At 43.7% G+C, this 20,037-nt stretch overlaps 1 protein-coding gene across 5 annotated transcripts in view; it reads right to left on the bottom strand.

Moving 5' to 3' along the window:
* ZMIZ1 (zinc finger MIZ-type containing 1) overlaps positions 1 to 20,037 on the bottom strand; it is a 2,170,450-nt gene that overhangs the window by 301,540 nt on the left and 1,848,873 nt on the right. For all 5 annotated transcript variants that reach the window (XM_044056883.1, XM_044056886.1, XM_044056882.1 and 2 more), the window contains 2 exons: positions 13,840 to 13,951; positions 12,823 to 13,040 (listed from right to left, as the gene is read on the bottom strand). In XM_044056883.1, the coding sequence (XP_043912818.1) occupies positions 12,823 to 13,040; positions 13,840 to 13,951 (330 nt within the window). The remainder of the gene's footprint in view (positions 1 to 12,822; positions 13,041 to 13,839; positions 13,952 to 20,037) is intronic.

Here is a 20,037-nt window from a genome sequence, read left to right as displayed (position 1 = left end):
TTGAAGAAACTTCGGAATGAGTGGTAATGGGGGATAAGCGTACAGTAGCCCGGGAGGCCAAGCATGGACTAGAGCATCTATGGGGGGGGGGTCCCCTGGTGAGGGAATCAGAGCGAAGAAAGTGCAGTTGTGTACCTACCATAAATGTAGATGTTTGAGTGTATTCACTGTTGCAGTCATTACATTTGGGCCATCCGCCGAAAGGCGATGCGCAGTCGGCCTGAGTTCCAAAGTCTTGGTCCGGCATCGGTTGTTGTCGCTTCCTCCCTGACGTCACAGCACCAGGGGTATAAATGTTGCAACCGACGCCATTTTCTTCAGTTTTTCTTGCCCAAGATGTCAGGTGCCCCCAGAAAGGAAGGCTGAAAATATATAAGTATGCCAAACAACAATGCATATAATACTATAAACATATCTTTAATCTACAAGCAAATACACCACATAGGTTGTATAGAGTTGAGAAGTACAGAGTAGTCCCAGCAAAGAGGGGGATGGTGGGTGGGTAACCTGGACTGCAACAGTGAATACACTTGAACATCTACATTTATGGTAGGTACACAACTGTACTATGTTCATCGTGTTTCACTGTTGCAGTCATTACACTTGGGTAGAATCCCAAAGCTGAGGTTGGGTGGCTGGGTCTAGATTGGATTTGGCGAGGCTAACAAGCCCTGCAGAACTGCGGTGGCAAAGCCTGCTCTAGATTGGAGTAGAGAGGTAGGTGGTAGTGCTTGGTGAAAGTGTGCACTGAGTTGCAGGTTGCAGCTTCTAATATGTCTTTGGTTGGTACCCCTCTGAGGAAAGCTGCTGAAGTGGCTGCTGCTCTGGTGGAATGGGGCCTAATGCCCTTCAGCACAGATTTGCCATGTTGTGCATAACAGAAGTGGATGCAGTGTCCTATCCATTTGGAGATTGTCTGCTTTGTAATTGGCTTTCCTTGTGATCCTGCAGCATAAGCTACAAACAGTTGCTCAGTTTTTCTGAAGGCTTTTGTTTTGTCCAAGTAAAAGCGTAACTGCCTGTGTATATCCAAAGCGTGCAGAAGTTTCTCCCCTTTATTCTGGGGATTTGGGTAGAAAGTAGGCAAATGAATGGTTTGGTTTAAGGCCACATTGGAGACCACCTTTGGCATGAATGTGGGGTTTGTTCTAAGAGAAACCCGGTCTTGATGAAAAATGAGGAAAGGTTCTACAGCCATCAATGCCTGTAACTTTGAGACTCTTCTTGCTGAAGTTATTGCTAGGAGCAGAGCAGTTTTCCATGACAGAAATTTAAGATCAGCTGTGCTGACTGGTTCAAATGGAGGCAGTGTTAATTTCTCTAAAACAAAATTGAGGTCCCAAGTTGGTAGTGAGACTCTTCTAGGGGGTCTTATATTCTTTGCCCCTCTGAGGTACTGTCGTAGTAGAGGATGTGAAAAAATAGGAGAATCCGCACTGTAATGAGCTGAAATGGCGGAGGCATGGATTTTAATACATGAAAAAGATAGGCCTTTGTCCAACATCTCAGTCAAGTATTGTAAAATCTGAGGTATATTAGGGACCAGTGGGTCGAGTCCTTGTGCCTGGTTCCAAGCACAGAATCTTTTCCATTTTTCTGCATAAGATTTCCTAGTGCTGGGCCTCCTGGCTTCCAAAATTACATCCATTACAGCTTTAGAGAGAGTTGCAGTCTGAGTGGCTACATTATTCGCCATGCTGACAGGTGTAAGGTACTGAGCTGACTGTGTGAATCTGTTGGTTTTGCTGTATCAGAAGATGAGGGATTAGAGGAAGACGCCAAGGTGGGTCCTGAGTCAGAGTTTTTAGTACTGGATACCAGTGCTGGCGTGGCCAGTCTGGTGCAATTAGGATTATTTTTGGTCTCTCTTGTCTGACTTTCAAAAGTACTTTGGTGAGAAGAGGTATCGGAGGGAAGGCATAGACTGTCAGGTTTTTCCTGCTGAATGACAGAGCATCCAATTTCCATGCTTGAGAGTGATAAGTCCTTGTGCAGAATGTCTGTAATTGGCAATTGTGAGGGGAGGCAAATAGATCTATGTCTGAGCGTCCCCACTCCATTGTTATCATGTTGAACACTTGTGGATTTAGCTTCCATTCATGAGGGTCCATGAGATTTCTGCTTAGTTCATCTGCCAGTGTATGTTTTGTTCCTGGCAGGAATTGTGCTTGCAGATGTACCTGGTAGGTCAGTGCTGTGTTCCACAAATTCATGGCTTGTCTGCAGAGGGGGTAGGAATGTGTGCCCTCTTGCTTGTTTATGTACCACATAACTGTGGTATTGTCCGTCTTTATCAGTAGTTGTCCTGGGTGTATTAGGCCCTTGAAGGCTGTCAGAGCATTTTGTACAGCTAGCACCTCTTTTTGATTGATGTGAAGATGCATTTGCTCACTGGGCCAAATGCCCTGAATACATTTTCCTGCCATATGTGCTCCCCAGGCATAATCCGATGCATCCGTTGTTATTGTCTGCCTGGCTGTAGGTAAGGTGAAAGGCTGTCCCTTGTTGTTGTAACAAGGCTGGGACCATTTAAACTCCTGTTGTAGGCAGGGGATTAAGGTTATGATTGTCTCTAGGCTTTGACAATGCTGAGTCCAAACACTTTTTAGATACCATTGTAGTTTCCTCATATGCAGCTTTGCATATGGAATTAGTAGTATGCAGGATGCCATGAAACCCAGGGCCTGCAGAAATTTTCTTGTAGGGAGCTGGGTCTTTTTTGCCATCATTTGAAAGTAATGGAGTCAGTTGCCTTTGTTTGTCTGGCGTGAGATAAGCCATCTGGGCAGATGTATTTAAGCTTGCACCCAGGAATATTATCTCTTGAGAGGGCACTAGTTTTGATTTCTTTTCGTTTACTGTGTACCCTAGGCAAATTAGTAACTTTTTTACAAACGCCAGGTGCTTTAGAAGAATGTCCTTGCTCTCTGCTTGAATAAGGCAGTCGTCCAAGTAGGGATATATTTGAATTCCTTTTTGTCTGCAAAATGCAATTACTGGAGCCAGGCATTTTGTGAAGACCCTGGGCGCAGTAGATAAGCCAAAGGGCAGTGCAGATAATTGGTAGTGTATTGAACCTGCTATAAATCGGAGGTATCTTCTGCACGATTGTCTGATTGGGACGTGCAGGTATGCCTCCTTGAGATCGAAAGTAACTAGCCAAGCCCCCTTGTCCAGCATGGGCAGGAGTTGTTGTAGTGTTAACACTTTGAATTTTGGTACATCCAGGAAAGTATTTAAAATTGACAGGTCGAATATTGGCCTCCAGGCCTTGTCTTTTCTGGGTACTAAGAAAAGTCTTGAGTAAATTCCTTGTCCCTGTTCTTCTTGTGGAACTTTTTGAATAGCTCCCATTTCCATAAGAGCAGCAATCTGTTTTTGTGCCTCTCTCCATTGGTTTTGTGGCAGGTTTGGCATGCCTTTTAGTTTTGGAAGTGTGTGGAAGTGGAACCTGTACCCTAGAGAAACTATATTCAGCACCCATTTGTCTTGGGTGATCATGTGCCAATTGTTTGAGACAAATGCTAGCTTTCCCCCTAGGGGTGCTATCAACTGGTAAGAGCTTGGCATTTGCAGAGCAAAGTCATTGTGTCTGCTTCCTATAGGGTTGTGATTTGTCTTCTCCTCCTTTGGGGGTTGAAGCTCCCCATTGCCTAGGTCTGTAGGTGCCTTGGGGCTGAGATCTGCCTCTTGGGCGTCTGTATCTGCCTCCTTGTGGCCTGTCTGACACTGGAAAGGACCAATTTTTTGAAGGCCAGTTTCTGCTAAATCTAGGTGGTTGAACCTGTAAGAAATCTTTCACCGTTTGCATTGACTTTACTTTATCCTCCATTTTCTTTAACACCTCTTCTGCCTTAACACCAAATAAAGTATCATGCTGTAGAGGTGCATCCAATAACTTTATCTTAACATGGTCAGGTAAACTTTGTTCTTTCAACCAAGCATGTCTTTGAATGACTGAGCCTGTAACTGCGGCTCTACAAGAAGCCTCTAATGAATCAAAACCACATTGCAGAGTATGCTTTCCCACTTGTTCAACTGCATGCAATAATTCCTGCATTTCTTTACTGTCTGGACTGTCTGTATTTGTAACCATTTTCTGCTTTAACAATGACATGAGATACTGTTGATATTTAAGCATGTGAAACTGACAGTTTAAAGCTCTTACAGCTAAAGTTGCAGAAGTGTAAATTTTTTCCCCCCATCTGTCTAGAGCTCTGGAATCCCTATCTGAGGGGACAGGATTTTTTGCAGTGGAAGCTTTAACCCCTTTAGGACCTTGAGAAATTGTTTCTGGGTCTGCAGCGGGATTTTTGTAAAGGAATTTATGAGAGTCAGGTACCCTGTCTTTACTGGTGCAGGGGGTAAGGAATCTGGAGACAGACTGGATTCAGTAAAGACATCATCTACAATATCAAGCACAGGGGGGATAGCCTGGAGTCTGTGCTGAGGCAGTAAAAGGAAATCTCTGAGCCTTTTCTTGGATTCTGAGTAATCCTGGCTCTCCCAGTGGAAATGCTCCCTCATGGTGTGCAGGGTTTCCCCAAAAGAATAATCCTCAGGTGGAGAGGCTGAAGGAATGGACTCTTCAGCATCAGAGTCCTCATAAGGAGGGAGAGAATAGCCCTGATCAGAAGAAGAATCAGAGGAAATGGAAACTTGATCAGAGGAATCATAATCAGTGTCTTGTCTAGGCCTTTTGTCAGGAGGGGGATGGGAGCCCCTGATTAAAGTAATTAGGTCCTCGGCCATTTTTAGCATCTGTTTCTTTGGCATAGAAGACTGCTCTGGAGAATGCTGCACTTGTTTCCTTGTCTTTGACTTTGCCTTTGCTGCTGTAGTAGTCTTAATGGTAAGTCGTGAAGGTCTGAAGATGCCCTCAGAAGCCGGTGCCTGCTCAGCAGCTCCGGACCCATCTGAGGGCATAGTTTCCGTAGGCCCAATACCTTGAGTTTCCACAGGCGTCGGGGCCTCCACGTGGCTGTCGGTTGCGGCCTGTGGCTCTGAGGTAGCGGGTGTGAGGGGCTGCGAAGGCGCCTCACTGAGAACCGGCAAACCGGCGACTGGCCTAGAAGAGGCTTCGTCGTCGGTTTTGGACCTCGGATGCCTGTCTCTTTCTTTGTCCTTGCGTTTTTTATAAATAGGGGGCATCGGCTGATCCGACGGCATTATATAGTTAAATCTTTGTCCAAAGTAATGTAAATTAAATTCAAACCGACGTTTTATAGTACGTTTATTGAATCTAGCACAATACCGACAACTAGTAACGTCGTGATCAGGGCCTAGGCAAGGAATGCAGTAAGAGTTAAAGTCCTTATGAGGTATTTGCTTCCCACAAGAAATGCAATTATTAACTTTTACTGACATCGGTCTGGAGCAAGAAAAAGTTTCCCCAACGGGGTACTTAGCTTTATTGAAGACTTCGGTTCTGAAATTCAATTTCGAAATCTCAGGAGTCGGCCGACCGGCACTTGTGAACTGCTTTTGCTTCGGGCACCGCGCGGCAAGAAAGACTGGGGAAAATGGCGTTGGTTGCAACATTTATACCCCTGGCGCACTGACGTCAGGGAGGAAGCGATAACAACCGACGCCAGACCAAGACTTTGGAACTCGGGCCGACTGCGGGTCGCCTGCCGGCAGATGGCCCAGGTGTAATGACTGCAACAGTGAAACACGATGAACATCTTGTTGCACTTCATGTTGGAAGGAGATGCGAAGAGATCATAGAAAGGCTGTCCCCACGCAAGGAAGATCTCCTCCGCTATCGACTGTTTCAAAGACCACTTGTATGGCATTAGAATAGTCCGACTCAATCTGTCCACTAAAATGTTGAAGCATCCCGGGATGTGCATTGCAATCAGAAACCGACTGGTAGAGATCGCCCACTCCCAAACTCTCACTGCCTCATGACAGAGAGGGTATGATCTGGTTCCTCCTTGTTTGTTGATGTACCAGACAAACGACATGTTGTCTGACTGAATTGCAATAGTACCCGGAGGAAGAACAGTGTGGAAGGCCTGCAATGCTAAATGCACTGCTCTCATCTCCAGAGCACTGATGCGCAATCTGGTCTCTATCTGGGATCACGTGCCTTGGACTGTCCTCCCTAGATAATGCCCCCCCACCCAAGCTGGGAGGCATCCGTGGTCACTGTAGCTTGGGTTGTGGGTGGAACAAATGGGCGTCCCTCTACAATCTCTGGAGACTAGACCCACCAGAGAAGTGACGCCCTACAGGCTTTGCTGATGTGAACTGGGTATTCCATGGGGAGATCCAGCCAAGACCATTGTATGGCTAGAGTCCATTGTAGAACACGCATGTGAAGATGCGCACAGGGGAGGATAGAACTTGCTGCAGCCATAGAGCCCAGAGCTTTGAGAACATCTGCCGCCTTTGGTAACCCGGGGCCAAGAATTACTGATACATGAGCCCTTAGACTCTGGACCCTGTCTGGAGTTAGGAAGACTTTCAGTTGAAGGGTGTCCAGCTGTGTCCCTATAAAGTCCAAGATCTGTGCTGGATTCAAGAGGGACTTGGGAACACTGACCGTAATCCCTAACAGGTCTGCAAGATGGAGGAATAAGTCTCTGGCATGGCAAAGATGACACTTGGTGGAAGTAGCGAGGAGCCAATCATCTAGGTAATACCTGAATCCCCTGAAGCCTCAGGTAAGCCGCTACGACTGCCATTACCTTGGTAAACACCCTGGGGGCTGTGGTGAGACCAAAGGGTAGGGCTCAGAATTCGAAATAACTGGCTCCCAGCCAGAAGTGAAGGAATCTCCTGGAGCTTTTGTGAATCTTGATATGGTAGTAAGTGTCCTGGAGGTCTATTGAGCACATCCAGTCGCATTCTCGAAGATAAGGTAGAATGGACTGTAGAGTGACCTTCCAGAATTTCTGTTTGGCGACAGCCAGGTTTAAGGTTGACAGGTCCAAAATGGGTCTGAGGTCCCCCATCTTTTTTGGCACTAAAAAGAACCTGGAGTAAACGCCTGACCCGGACTGATCGAAAGGGGGGGGGGGGGACTCTGGGTCGATGGCTCGTTTCTGAAGCAGCTTGGAAACCTCCAGTGCTGCCATCTCCCTTTGAGCGGGTGGAACATCTGGGAGGTGATTTGGTTGGATAGGAAGGGTAACAAACGAGATGGTGTAACCTCTGATGGACTCCCAAGCCATTGGGTGCAATGATAATCTTCCCCCGACTGCCTCCAGAATAGGACAGTTTGGCAACCCCTCAGGGCTGCTGCACGGGCCTGTCTAAGAAGGTCTCCCTAGACCCAAAATTCCTCAGACCTCCTCTTCCTCTGGGACGGTGTCTGTCATGTCCCCCTCTGCCTTTAGGGAACGAGTTGTCCTGACAGTCCCGGGAAAACTGTGATTTCCAGAACCACATCTTCTTTTGCCCTCTCTGATTGCTAGAAAAGGATCTTTGAGGGCTAGAGAAGCAGATTCTGACAGCAGACAAAGTCTTCCCATCTTTTTCACTCTTGACAAGGGTGTCACGTACAGTCTTCCCAAAGAGAAAAGAACCATCGAAGGGAGCATTCGTAAAAGACACCTTGAAGGGGTCCACAAACTGACACAGTCTGAGCCAAGCATATCGACTCATAGCTACGCCAGTCCCAGCCGCCCTAGCTGCACCTTCTGTAGCATGAGAAAGGAGGCACATGGATGTGTGTGACACTGATTTCAGAGTAGACTTCTTCGTGGAGAACAGACGCTTGTCCTCCTGCGACAGAGACTCTGGGGGCAACTCAGCTAACTCCGTGACTAGGTCTCGCTGCAATCGTATAATGTGTGCCAAGTAGTTCAGCGCTCAGATGGAAAACTTCTCTGAAGAGTACACTTGCTTCCCAAATTGATCCACCATCCTGGACTCCTTATCCGGAGTGTGAATCGAGGAACTCTCTTGAGCCACTTCCTTCTTGGTGGCTGCTGCAACCACCAAAGCATCCACAGGAGAAACCTTATACCATGCCTGTCTGTCAGAGGGTGGAGAGAGAATTTTGTCCGGGTGCTTGGGTATCCGCTCTACGGTGTCAGGCTCCTTCCATGTCCATGTGGTGATAAGATCCACTAAAGGATCCGCGAGCGGGGACACCCAGGATGCAGATGGGCCTGTGCCAAAAGCCTCCAGGAGCACTGACTCATCCGTACAAGGTTTTGGGGCTGACCAACCCCCCCCCCTCTGGCGGAGGATCTCCATGATGTCTCCGAAGGAGACATCCTCGGGAGGTGACCTAGGGGAACCTTCTCCTTCATCTAAATCAGTGGCTTCTGTAAGGGACTCAGGGGAGTCCAGGTGCCTCCTTTTGCATGTGTGCTTACGATGACCCTCTTCAGTGGGACTCTCTGAAGAAGGCTTGTGAGCCACAGGGGGGGTTCCTCCAGGGGAACTGCCTGGGGCTCCTCTAGCATGGGCTGTCCCTGAGACAAGCTGAAGGGAGTCGTAACCAAATCCGAAGGAGTCTGGGCGGAATCCAAGGAAACAGGCTGGGGTCTCGATCCTTGGGAGAGAACCCTCTCCACCACGCCGAACTCCGATGCAGAACGCACCTCCTTAGAACCCAACAAGGAGGAAGCTCTCCCCGGATCTGCCGTGAGGATCCGGGTCGTGGGTAGGGTAGCTGCAGCACCAAAGGAACATCCATCCCCTCGGGTCCGACTCCCCGTCCTCGGCCCCAAGAGCTGCTCGGATCCGAGCTGGTCAGATCTGAGGAACTCAAGGTAATCGCCAGAGTCGAGGTTGGAGGAACCATCGGCGCCGAATCTCCAGCTCCGAAGATCCTCGGATCCATATACCCCGAAACTGCAGGCCAGATCGGGGATGGAGAAATCGGATGAAAGAATGGCATGAAGGTTCCCCCCTCCAGAGTGAGAAGGGCTTGGCAAGACTCCCACTGGATTTGGGTCTGAATGAATCTCCTCATCATCCTGTTCATATCCATTTCAGACAGACTCTCAGTCGAGCGCGAGGAAGCGACCGACTTGGATCTGGCTGGTCGCTGAGAGGATCTGGAGGAAGGCCTTGGCTCCGTAGGAAATCTGGGGGAGTGGAGCAGGCTAGGGAAGGACTCCCAATCTGGAGACAGTTTACGGAGCCTATCCCCTTTCTTCTCTCTGTCTCGCCCTCTCTCTGCATATCCATATGTGTGTGTGTGTGTGTGTGTGTGTGTGTGTGTGTGTGTGTGTGTGTGTGCGCGCACACACACACACACACACACACACACACACACACTCACACACAAAGGGGTAAGACTACAAAACCTACACCTGTGTTATACTTCACAGAGGGCTTTCTATCTATCTGTACCATCCCAGTGGCGACCCAGGTTCAATCAGCAATCAGGATGCACGTAAGCTGCCTTACAGAATGCTCTTTCTATGGCAGGATGGGAAAGACTGATGAGTGCCATACAGTCCACTATGTAGCTGTATCGTGCTCATTCTGTATAAGGCCATATAATGTCACTGTATCACGCTCTTTCTGCATAAGGCCATATAATGTCACTGTATCACGCTCTTTCTGCATAAGGCCATATAATGTCACTGTATCACGCTCATTCTACATAAGGCCATATAATGTCACTGTATCACGCTCGTTCTGCGTAAGGCAAATAAACAGCATGAGTAAGGGGGGTGAGAACATGCGGACGCAGAGATTTATAACCAAATCAGTACACAGTTCATAAAGGAAAGCCCTGCCTCACAAAGTAAAGATGTTGGCTACCCACTCTCGTCTCAAGAAGGACAAGACAGAACTGACCATTACAACCAATAGATGGGGTCTCTTAAGGGTGGGTCAGGCTGGGGGGATCAAGACCAAAGTGAAAAAAATAGGTACACTGGGCACATGTGGTTCAGATTTCTTCAGTCTTCAGCTACTCACTGTTCAATGCTGAGAAAGTCACCTGTTCAGGACAACAACTAGAGATGCATCTGAAAAAGTCCCTGGTAAGAAGGGGGTCTTAAGGACTTTGAAAAAAATGTATATTTACATCAGGACCATGGTGTAAACTCAAGTATATCCATTTTGTCATGTATTTGTCAAAGTGCTTTAAAATAACTTCAGGGAATCTGTTAGCAACCACTTATTTGGATACCCCATATCTGTTCATGCACTCAGACATCTTCAATGTTCTTAACACTTTTTCCCCGAACATATTTATTAAATTTTCATATATAACAAAGGTAATCTTACATTTATATAAATGAAAAACATACAAAATGATATCACTTTAGTTGCGAACAGTTTACATCACAGACATCAGTGCAACAACTGTAGTTGCAAACATACATCACTTATAAATCATCCAGTCATTGTCAGTTAAGCATTATATGGCTCATTCAAATCCCCTCTCTCAAACCTCGTTCCTGCTCTGCATATATTCTTCCCACAATTCCCATTTTTTCCTATGTAGTTTGCTCCTTCCCTTTTCTAAAGATCCCAATTCCATTTGTTTTATCTCTGTTACTATATTCTTTATTCTAGTGCAGGTGGTTTAGACTTTGATTTCCATTTTCTAGTAATTGCTTTTTTTGGCAGCCAATATAATTAGACTCAGCAAGGCTTTACTATATCTAGGCAATTCCAATTCTGTAGCATAAGTCAAAATAATATCATCTCCCCAGTCAGTCCAATCTGCTCCCCCAGCATCTCCGACAGAGCGGTACGCATGGAATCACTAAAGTCTACCAGCTCATTACACTCCCAAAAAACATGTTCACAAATACCTCTTTCTTACCCATCGCACCTCCAACATTTGCTATCTACCTGAGGAAAAATTCTTTGGAGTCTAATTGGGGTATAAAAATACCTATGTAACTACTTCCAGGCAAAGATCTTAAATCTTCTAGACTTTGTTGCATATTTGGGAGACATACATATATCCCCCATCGTGTCTTTGTGAATTGCTTATTCAATCTCTCTTCCCAATCCTAACCTCCTCTGACTGATGCTTATAATTATCATGCAATATTTTATATGCTTTACTAATTATTCCTTTTTTAACAGCAGCCTCTGTTCTATATTCTTTTAAAAACTCTACCAGCGCCAGTCTTTCATTTAGGAGTCCTCTATTTCTTTCTCTTTGCCTATACTCTGACATCAATCCTTGACAGGGAAGGCAATCCCTAACTTACAGTCCAAATAAATTCTTGGCCTCTTCCCATTCTATTACCTTTCCCTTTCTAGTTATTTGCTCCCAATACCTTGGCTCCTTTGCCAGTTTTCTCCAATAAATTCCAGCCCCCTCTTGCCTATTAACTGTATCCCTGACCATGGTTATCTGGGTTTATATTATAACAGCGAACGATCAAAAGATCGAACGCTGTTATATCAACCCCTTAAAGTCGAAAACTAAATTGAGCGAACAACCAGAACATCGATTTCTTTCCCAGGGAAAGAAATCGCCGTTACCAAAAAAAAAAATAATAATAATAAAACACACTAAACGCTATTTTAAATATGGGGCTTTGCCACCACACCCCCCACCACACCCCCCTACTTAAATATACCAAACTCTGAGATCGCACTACAGTGGAGGAAATGGCATAACCCGGACAGCAGGCCCAGTGATTTCTTTCCCTGGGAAAGAAATTGCTGTTCTGGTTGTTCGGTCTTTTTAGTTTTCGACTTTAAGGGGTCGATATAACAGCGTTCAATCTTTTGATCGTTTCGTTGTTATAAAGTAGACCCCGGTTATCCCCATCTGCAAAATCTCTTTTCTCCATTCACGTGCTGATTTGGTTCTTAGAATACTCCCTGCTATTTTATGAATATAAAATTCTGTATGATTTTGGTTGTTCTCCTTAGGAGTCTGCATGCAAAATCCCAATCTCTCCTTACTTCTTGAGATTCCTCCCTGTGTCAGCATCATTCCTTTAAAATTTGAATTATAGTTTTCTGCTTGTGAAATGTATAATGGCCTTAACTGTGTTGCTCTAAAATTCCCCCTCAAATTAGGTAATCCTGGTCCGCCTTGTTGTATTGGTTGAATCAGCTTATCCCACGTGACCCTTGCTGTTTTCACTTCCCAGAATGGTCTTAACACTCAGTCCTCTTCCAAACTCCAGGAGTCAATCACCCCTGCTATGAAATCATTTTCACACATTTACTCTCAAACTTTTCCTACTTCCTTGTGTAATCACTGCTCCAAACACCTTGCAAATTCTGGCCCTGACATCCAGTTCATGGACCTGAGATTCCTACTCCAACACTGGCATATTACAAAGCACCTTCTTCCTCTGCACAGCTGTTCAACTCTCTCTCTCGCAGACACAACAACTATGGAAAGGCACACACTGTCTATACTAACAACTTAACTTGGCAACCTATAGATCCTGCTGCTGCACTACTGTGTAATGCTAAAACTGCTTACTATCTGTAACTCTGGGCCATGGCTAAAATGGGTCGTCCCTTGGGACCAGTTCATTATTCCAGCCAATCAAACAACCAACCAATACATAAATAAATGGACAAACATAAAAACAAATACAAATGTACTCTACATCCCTCCTGCAAAAGTACTTAAGTAACTGAAGAAAATACCAAAAGCAGATGTCAGTGGCATTCCTGCTGTGACCTCACCTGCATCATTACTTACGCTAAATCATATTAATTACTATGGAGGGTAGACATATTCAACCTCAGCCTTGCTCTGTTGCTCCTCAGGTTTATGAGATTGCCACAGTTTGAATTCATGTACATTAAAGACGGACTGTCACCCAAGAAAGTGTGCTGTCATGCCAATAATGAAGGCAAAGTGTTCTCTCTGACTACTAACTCTACACTTGGCATATACTGTTTACTGCAACTTACCTGCCGCCAAAGCCTCCTGCTCCTGCATAAGTGGGCCGTCCGTACAAACTCTGCTGCATGTATGGCTGACTGGAGCCCCCCTTTGTAGTGAATTGTGGCTGTTGGCCAGCAAATTGTGGTGAATTCATGCCAGGGTTATTTGTGGACATCCCAGAGGCCATATGAGTGGCTGTTGGATTCATTGGATTGTTAGCATTTGCCATAGGGTTTCCCAGCACCTATTAAAAAAGGCAAGACATAGCTATTAACTAGAAAGTTGTTGAGAAAAATCATGTTATAAAAAAAAAAAAACAGATGAAATTTACTGTACTCTGTGACCTTTTCACTGTAGTACAGCCACAAAAAATAGATGAATGTAACACTTTACTTTGTGAACAGATTTAGTACTGTATCTGCATTCCAAAACACAATGCCCAACTAAGTAGATCTTGCCCATTCCCAAAATAATGTAAAAAGGCAAGAAACTTGGAAAATAATTGAGATTCAGAAGTTGTCTGATTAAGTGAAAATTCTCACTGGTCAGAGTCAGTAAATCAATGTGACAGAGACTCTATGGACAAATACATGGGTTTTGTCTCTGTACTTAAACAAAATGGGTCTGACAGAAGGAGAAGAATGCACTTCCTTTACCCTACAGGACAAAAATTGATTCTGGGCTCAGTAACTGTATACATAGTCTCCAGTTTTATCATTGTGAAAACAAGACATTTTATGTGAAAATCATCATATGATAAAAGTAGATCTACTGTAAATTAATTGGAACTTTGCAACACTGATGTAAACAGAAGGGAAAAGTTGGCTTTACAACTGGTATGGTGGGGTGGAAAAATCTCACTTTTACTTTCTGTGCAACCACTGCTATGTAGACTTACACGTGTGTCACAGGGCTAGTGTTATGAATTCATACCAAAAATCAACAATCTTCATTTAAAACCAGAAGAAAAAAAAATATGCACACACACACACACACACACACACACACACACACACACACACACACACACAAATACACAATACCTGACTCTGAGAAGTGTTGGTCACTCCCCATACAGTTGTGACGACTGATACAGATCCTGGTGGCTGACTGTTTTGTTGCCATGGAACTGAATCATAACTGAATGATCCATCACTATTAAAAATAAAGAACACCTAGTTAGATCAAAAAGCAAAACAAATCTGTTAAAAAGATTCCCAGATTAAAGTTTACTATTGTGTGAGAACAAATGCACATAAATTTACAGTCATACAGTAAAAGCAAATGAATTCTCTTACAAATACAAACATACAGGGCATATCAGGCACTTATGCAGGCTTATGGACATGTTTTTGTGTAAGTAATAAAGTAACCTGCACAGTCAGCATCAGCTCAACTTTTTTTTTAAACTGAGCAATGCAAATTACATAGCACATATTCAAACTGATACTAGCAACAAAAAGAGAGCTAACTACACATTAAAGGTTACACTATACAGACAAATTAATGTTAAAACCTTTTAACTACTCGTTTATTTTGCTATAAGAAATGATGCAGAGTTAAATTCTCGCCTCAACCACTTGCCTTGTATTGTTCCTATTCGCCTAAAGGAATACAGTTTCCACTAAACTTCAAAAATATTTAAAATGTTAAAATATACAATATTTAAAATATGAAGAACACAATACATGGTAGTGTTGTTAAATTTCATACATCTATCCATCTTCTAAAACTGTTTATTCAGGTGAGGTTCACAGTGGCAAGATAATGAAACAGACAGACCACACTTCACATTCCCAACAAGAGTTTCTAGCTCATCCTATGGGGCATTTGAAAGACAATCCCTCTACAGCATATACTGAATTTGCTCCAGAGTCTCCTTCCAGTAAGCTGTGGCTAGTAGACCTCCTTTAGGAATCACCCAGGATTGTCTCTCATCAGGTGCTCGAACTACCTTGACTGGGTCTTCTCAATCCTGAGGACAGTTGGCATATTCCCAAGATAGTCAGGAACTGTTCTGTGACTCACTATGTTGTAGACATGGAGGACAGCAACCTGTCTAAAAAAAATCTTATTTCCAGTGCTGACATCCACAGCATTATCCTTTCAGAAACTACTCAAAGCTCATGACCAAGACTGAGGAAGAGACACAGCCAGTGGTAATCTGACAGGTTTACCCCAAGACTTAGCTATGACTTCATTACTACAGTCTTGGTTGGTACAATGCCTGTTGTTCTGCCACAGCTGCACTTATCTGCTTTTTCAGTCTTCTGATCCCCTTTACTCTCACTCATGGTCCTATTCATTGCCTGCAGTATTGTCACTGCTGCACCCACCCTCTGGTCAGTCTCCCGATCCCTATCTGTGGTCCTGTTCGATGTCTGCAGTACTGCCATTGCTGCACCAATATGCAAGTCAGTCTCCTGATCCCCTCTATCCTCACTCATGGTCCTGTTCAATGTCTAAAGTACTGCAGCAACAGTTTGCTGGACAGTCTTCTGATCTCCTCTACACTTACACATGTTCCTCTTCAATGTCTGCAGTACTGTATCACTGCTGCATACATCTGGTGGTCAGTCTCCTTATCCCTTGTATCCTCATTCATGATCCTGTTCAATGCCTGCAGTACTGCACCACTGCAGTACACATTTGGTGGTCAGTCTCTTGAGCTACTCTAACCTCATTTATTAGCAAGACCCCAAGAATCACTGGGCCCAATTCCAAAAGACTTTCACTCTTAGTGTAAGTGGCTTAGTTTGGTGCAAGGCCTATTTCCAAACAGCATTACACTGGAGAATCAGATTCCAGAAGATTTGCCCTCAGAATGAGTTACTTACTCAGAGAGTAATTATTTTGGAATATGGCTCTTAATGTCGTCCACTTGAGGGAGCTGCTTCCTCTCACCTGCAGATGGCAATCAATTCCTCTCTGGGAGAAAAGCATAACCTCTGATTTAAAAGTGCTCATTCTCATCCCAACTACTTCTCATGCAAAACAGAATGTCTCAAATCCATGCCAGAAATCACAGTCACTTGAGGCCAACAGAACGTAATCATATGGAAAACAAGATATGCAACCCTAATATCCCTAGACTTTACACCCTCAATCCTTAGCTGCAACTTGACATCCTGTCCATGAGGATCAAGAAAAGGAAAGGAGTCAAGGAGGCACACTGCTGGGAAAGTCCTATGCTTCCCTTAAACATATCTGACTTAACACTAAGAATGCAGCCACAAAGGCTTTCCAAGATGGCTGCTCACTGATCAAAAGCTTAACTTATGTTCTCCCAGTGTGAAAAAAGAAAAGTAAGCTGACTGGATGCCAGCAAAGAAGAAACTAAGAGAGCCTGAAAAAAGTCAGCAAGAAAAGGTGGAGAGAAAACACTGACTGGGAAGAATCCTGTAGTAGTCCAGTAAAAGGCAGTTCAAGCTCCAGCTTTGGTGCAAGATATGATTTCCAGTAATCTACAGGAAAAAGCAAGGCAAATGTGCTCAGAGTTGATTAAAATAAATAAAACACTGAAGGAGCATATCAACTCAAATAACAAAAGCTAGAAAAAGAATGGAAAAAGCTTTACACAGATATTCAGATGAGCCAATAAAACTGTAAAAATCAGAGGTAAAATGAAGAAAGGTTGGCTGAGTACGAGACTGCTCAAGAAGAGATGTTTCAAAAAAGATAGAATTAGAGGACACAGCACATTGCTAAAAATCTGAGATTTCTGCTGTACCCGAGAAATTGGAAGGAACAGACTGTATTCATGTTATGATGGCAGAAATTAACAATTGGACTAGTATTCCAAAGCAGGAACTGTTAACTGAAAGGCTGCACCGTGTGTATGCTCCAAATCTGGCCATGAGAAAGCAGCCAAGACCTGTATTAGTAAAGATGCAAACCTGCCAGCAGAAAGGGTTGATCTTAAAACTGTGTTAAAAGGGCAAAGTATTTCAACAGCTGGAGACAGTAGGGTGTTTGTGGAAAATAATTACTCACTGTACACCAGGCAGAAGAGAAACAAATTTATTCCAGCAATCAGGTAATGTCAAGAGGCAGGAGTGAGATTCAAGCTGCTGTATCCAGCTGTCTAAAATACTTTTTCCTGGAGAATCAAAGTAATTTTTAATGCATAACAGGCTAAGGAGTAAATACAAAAGTATGAACAATAAAAAGTGAGCTATCAAACAGAAGGGTACTCTGCTTCTCATTCTTCTGATAATAAAGCACATGAAGAGACTTTGCCAATGAAACCTTTTCCACTGTCTCAAAGGAAAATGTTTGAGAGACAGAGAAAGAACAGGAGTTGACTAGACGAAATGGAAGCACCTCGGAACTGACCAGGAATCTGGAGTTGAGAGATGAAAAGGAAGAATACCAGCAACACGGGGAAACAGTGAAAAAATGTGAGACTGCAAAACATATTTGTGAAATACAGCTGTATAAGAAAAAGTGGAAAGAATGAAATTTTGATGATTTTGTTAAACTTGTGAGGAACTGAAAGGCATTTGCCTCAGTTTATGTCATTACTGTTCAGAAGGACACTGAGGGGAGGGAACAGGAAGGAAAAAGGTAAAGTAAAACAATTTCTATGAAATATTTCATGATATAAATTGTGTGCTTTAAAGTAAAACATATTTAGGTGTTCTTGCATGTGATAAAAATTAAACAGATTTTTTTTCTTCCTTTTTAGTATTAAGAAATGTAGGCATTAAAATGCAAAAAAGAGAAAACAGGCGAGACAAAAGTATGTTTAAGTTAAGAGGCTGAAATCTTGGGTTGTTGAGGTGGGGGATGTGGTGCAAAAGAGCACAGATTATAATATACATACAGCTGATATGTGTTCTCTTACTTTTGCATAGGTGAATGTCTAAATCAAGACCCTTGGCTTAATCTAATTACAAGTATTAAGTGGAAACAAACTGAACAACAGAATACCAAATATAATGCAGAGCTTTCCTTTAGCAATAAATGCTTTAGCTTCTCTTTAGAAGCCTGCACCTGGGGACTACATTTTTTCTCTTACATTTCTATGAAGAGAAGCTGATTATACAGAAATAAAAAAAAGAAAGTACTGCTTAAAGGCTAAAAGTTAATGTTTTCTAAAAGCACACAAGTTGTTTTTCATACCTGGGAGGGGGATAAAGAAAAAAAAGAACAGACACCAATTAGTGTAAGTAAAGCACAGGCAATAACATGCCTCTTAGCATGGATAACCTCAAATTTAGGTTAGTTACTGTCTATGTTTGTAGCAGTCTACTTGGGAAGTACAGTTGTGTAAAATCTTATGAAAACAACAGATGTCCTTCTCTTTGCTGTTGCAGTATTCCTTACAGTAGGGATCCCTTGCCTATGGCAGCCTGAGGTCTGGGTCAGTACACCAAATTCTTAAGTTGTATTAGGGAGATCGTATGTCACACGTATGCTCTCTGCTCACAGCATAGGTTATAAAGGTGACGTATGGACATACCATCCTCAGAACTGAAAAGCCCCAGAAGGAACAACAGTCCAAGGAGAAAAGAGGAACGTGTGAGAAAGAAACAGGGGGAGGAGAGAGGGAGTGAATACTGCAAACGTGAAGAGAAGGACATCTACTGTTATGGTAAGGTTTTACACAACTGCACTATGTCGTTCTGTATCACTGTTGCTGTATTCCTTACAGTAGGGAAACTACAAAAGCTCAGGAGGAAGGGTGGGAGGAGGAAGGTCCAGCACAGCCTTCTAGAAAGCCATGCAGGATAACCCTGGCAATACAGCTCTAGCTCTGGAAACCAAATCCAGCTTATAGTGCTTGGTAAAAGTATGCAGAGAACTCCAAGTTGCTGCCTCAAGGCTGGAGTCAGTATTCAATCCTTTGTAAAAAGCACCAGAAGACGCCATGGGGCTGGTAGAATGAGCCTTAACAAAAGAAGAAAGGGTTTTTTTCATGAAAAGAGTAACAAAAGGAATGGCTTTAAGTATCCATGAAGAAGTACTTTGCTTAGAAACAGCCAAACCTAAAGACCTAGGATGAAAGGAAACCAAAGTTGCACAGATATAAGAATGGCTTTAGTTTTATCCAAATAACATTTGAGTTGTCTATGAAAATCCAAAGTGTAAAGAACCTTCTCAAAAGCAGACTGCAGAGAAGGGAAAAACATGGGCAAATGAATAGACTGATTAAGAGACAACTCATTAACCACTTTAGGCAAAAAAGAAGAATTAATAGAAAGAGACATCCTGTCCTTATGAAAAACTTAAACAGGAGGAACAGCCATAAGGGCTTGCAGCTCAGACACCCATCTGGCTGAGGTCAGGGCCAAAAAAAGAACAGTCTTCGAAGAACAATGTTGTAAAGAAAATGAAGTAGCAGGCTCAAAAGTAGCCTCAGTCAATTCTTCCAAGAGAAAATTAAGGTCACAGGAAGGAGGAAAAGGCTTCCTGGGGGAGGGGGGCTAATGTAAAGAATGCCTTTAAGGAACTGTTTGACCTCAAATCTAGAAGCCAAAGAAGAAGTCAAAGGAAGAAAAGCAGAAATGGCTTAAAGGTGGGCTTTAACAGAATAGTATGCCAACCCAGCAGTGAGAAACTCACACAAATAACAGAGAACCAAAAGAACTTCCACAGAAAGTGGATCCAGGTTATGAGCAAGACACCAAACAGAAAATCTCTTTGGACAAATAAGATTTTCTGGTAGTAGCTTTCCTGGCTTCCTGCAGAACCTGAAGCACACCCCCAGAAAAAAAAGATGTCCAAATGGGATCAAAACCCTATTCACCAATAGCATCAGCTGAAGAGTGGACAAGTGGCGATGGAAAGGGGACCTCTTGTTCTGTGTGCTTAGGTCCATCCTGTGAGGCAACTTATGATGACTGCCCTTGGCTAAATGCAGAAGAACAGGGAACCAATGCTGTCTGGGCCAAAAGGAAGTCACCAACAAGATTTTGGGAGAGTCTTGTTCTATCTTGAACAAGACCCTTGGTATAAGAGGAAGGCGAGGGAAGGCATAAAGAAACATCTCCTTCCAGGAAAAAGACAGGTTGTCCATCTTTGAAGCCAGAGGACATGGGACTCTGGTGCAAAAGAGAGGAAGTCATCTGTTCAGAGGGGAAGCAAAAAGTTCTACCTCAGGAGTACTCCACTGCTGGACAATGTCCAGAAGCACATCTCTGTGAAGTATCCACTTGTGAGTCTGTCTTAAGGATCTGCTCAGAGAGTCTGCCACAACAATCTACCTTGAAAGAATATAAACAGCCTGAAGAGTCAAC

This window comes from Protopterus annectens, chromosome 14.part0 (assembly GCF_019279795.1).
Source record: "Protopterus annectens isolate FY-2018-M chromosome 14.part0, PAN1.0, whole genome shotgun sequence".
NCBI lineage: Eukaryota > Metazoa > Chordata > Ceratodontiformes > Protopteridae > Protopterus > Protopterus annectens.
The sequence above is the reverse complement of the archived record's forward strand: the minus strand, read 5'-3'. Positions and strand labels throughout refer to the sequence as shown.